General features: G+C 59.4%; 1 protein-coding gene across 1 annotated transcript in view; it reads left to right on the top strand.

The window, feature by feature from the left end:
• Positions 1–2,647, top strand: part of TRAF3IP1 (TRAF3 interacting protein 1) — a 61,199-nt gene that overhangs the window by 30,923 nt on the left and 27,629 nt on the right. The window contains exons 17-19 of the mRNA XM_077758340.1: positions 766–889; positions 1,092–1,128; positions 2,292–2,368. Of these exons, the coding sequence (XP_077614466.1) occupies positions 766–889; positions 1,092–1,128; positions 2,292–2,368 (238 nt within the window). The remainder of the gene's footprint in view (positions 1–765; positions 890–1,091; positions 1,129–2,291; positions 2,369–2,647) is intronic.

Here is a 2,647-nt window from a genome sequence, read left to right as displayed (position 1 = left end):
AAGCCTGGCTGGCCCAGCCGGGGGGGCGGGCAGGACGATGCTCGTGAGGGCTGAAGGGGCTGGCACCGGAGCTGAGGGTGTTTGAGGGAAACGTGTTCGGTTTCAAGAGCTCACGCCTGAGCACATGTCCCCCCCGGCCTTGCACACTGCCAGCAAGGGAAGGGTGTGCACTGGGCATGCGCGCTGTGGCCGTGGGGCAGGGAGGTACGGGCACGTGTGTGTGCACTGGGCACGCGCTGTGGCCGTGGGGCGGGGAGGTACGGGCGCGTGTGTGTGCACTGGGCATGCACTGTGGCTATGGGGCGGGGGATTACGGGCACGTGTGTGTGCACTGGGCTTGCACTGCTGACCCCGGGCGACGGCAGGACTCGGTGGAGAGGGGTGCTGGGCAGGGAGCAGGGCCCAGGTACATGGGGCCGGGGGAGGCCGCTGTGCTCCGGGAGAGACCCAGGAGCGGGGGTCTGCGGCCACATTGCCCCCTGCCCTCGTGTTTGCGACTCGGGAGAACAGGGCCCTCCAGGGCGGGGCTGCAGGTGGAGGGCTGGTGTTCAGAGAGTGCAGCCAGGGGAGGGGCGAGGCTCCGGGGCCCTTCACCATGAGTGGGGGCAGGAGAACAGAGGGCAGGACTCCCAGGGGCCCGGGCCTGGCGGGCCTCACGCAGCCGCCTGCGTTCTGTGCTGTTCTAGAGGCGGTTGGTGGTGAAGCTCCTCCCTCGGAGCCCGGGGGGCAGGGGCAGGAGGCCTGATGGGGTTTCTTGGGCTCTAGGACAGGGAGTGGTGAGGCCGTGGCCAGCGTGATTGTGGACACGCAGAACTCCGACAGCGAGGAGGACGACCAGTTTGTGGTGGAGGCCGCCCCGCAGCTGCCTGAGGTGCCCGGACTCGAAATGGTGAGTTAAGGGGGGCGTGTGTTTGCAGTTGCCCTTGGACGACACTGGAGTCCACGCTCCAGCATTCGGGTTCACGGAGCCCAGACGTCCCTCTCACCTTTCAGTTAGACGTCTGCCTTCCTTAATTTTGTCGTTGCGCGGGGATGATCTGTGGAGGCGGGATTTCGAGAATCAGCTTTTTCTACCTTCCTTTCCTGCCCAGGTGCCAGCGGTAGGCGTGGACGAAGAGGAGAGACACGGTGAGTGCTGGGCGCGCACAGCCCTGCGCAGGGGTGCTCGCGCCCTTGAGCCCTGCGCCGCCGGCTCCGTCGGGTCTGAGGAGCATCAGTGGGGAAGCGCGGGTGGGCTCCTCCTGGGCTCGTGGCCTACAGCCCAGGGGCCCCGGGCTCACTGTCGCAGCCTTGAGCGCGGCGTGGGGTTAGATGAGAGGTTCGGCCTCCGGGGTCATTCCCGAATCGATGATGTTTGCCATATTTGTTCTCTTCCCAAATGTCTTCGGCTTCAAACGTTTGCGGAAGCGAGGAGAGTCTCCTAAGGAACCCCTTGTTCCCATCACATCGGCGCGTCTTGTTTCCCCTAAGCCCCTGCCTGCTGCCGACCTCCGTTCCCCCCGCGCTCTTTTCTTTGTTTCGTTTTTGTTTTAAGTTTTTATTTACATTCCAGTTGGTTAACATATATTATAGCATCAATATCAGGAGTGGCTTTCAGTGATTCATCCCTTACATACGACACCCAGGGCTCGTCCTACCAAGCGCTCTCCTAATGCCCATCCCCCGTCTAGCCCCTCCCCCCCTCTGCCCCTCCGTCAACCCCCAGTGTGTCCCCAGTATTTAACAGTCTCTTATGGTTTGTCTCCCTCTCTGTTTTTATCGTATTTTTGCTTCCCTTCCCCTACGTTCATCTGTTGTGTTTCTTAAACTCCACATGCGAGTGAGATCATACGATGTTTGTCTTTCTCTGGCTGACTTACTTCACTCAGCCTAATACCCTCTAGTTCCATCCACATCATTGCAAATGGCAAGATTTCATTTCTTTTGATCACTGAGTAATATTCTGTTGTATAGATAAACCACATCTTCTTTATCCATTCATCAGTCGATGGACATTTGGGCTCTTTCCATGGTCTGGCTGTTGCCGAGCGCCGCTGTAAACGTTGGGCACTCCTGTATCCTTTGGATAAATACCTAGTGGGGACACACTGAAGTTTCATGGTTAATGTCCACTGCCGGCTACTTATCAGTGTATCGCGGACTCTCTTGTACCAAATAAAGATGATCTGAAGCCTGTTTTCGGTATAGAAAGAGGAAGAACTAGGAACTAGCGTTCTTCCCACCCCCTCCCCACTTAGAACAGACGAGCTCCTCAGGGCGGACAATGACATAAAACCACTGATTCTCAACAGGAGGGCTTGTGAAAAAAATTCTGGAGACCAAGAAAGACTACGAGAAGCTGCAGCAGCTGCCCAGACCCGGAGAGAAGGTAAGGGGGGCTTTCTGCAGATGCCGCACGCACACTTCGAAGGTTCCCCCCACACCTCCCCCCGCGTTGGGAGGATAGAAATTTTGGGGCCCCTCCAGTGTGTCATGGGTGGGGCCACGGCCTGCCCTGGGGGCTCGGGAGTCAAGGCCAAGGCTCTGTTCTGCTCCGGCTCCGTGGCCGCCCCCTTCCTGCCTCGTGCGTCCTCTCCCTGCTTACAGAGGTGGGGGGCTGGCCACCGGGCCCTGGCTCGTGGTGGAAGAGCCTGGGAGCTTCCGGTCT

This window comes from Crocuta crocuta, unplaced genomic scaffold, assembly GCF_008692635.1.
Source record: "Crocuta crocuta isolate KB4526 unplaced genomic scaffold, BGI_CrCroc_1.0 scaffold290, whole genome shotgun sequence".
NCBI lineage: Eukaryota > Metazoa > Chordata > Mammalia > Carnivora > Hyaenidae > Crocuta > Crocuta crocuta.
The sequence above is the reverse complement of the archived record's forward strand: the minus strand, read 5'-3'. Positions and strand labels throughout refer to the sequence as shown.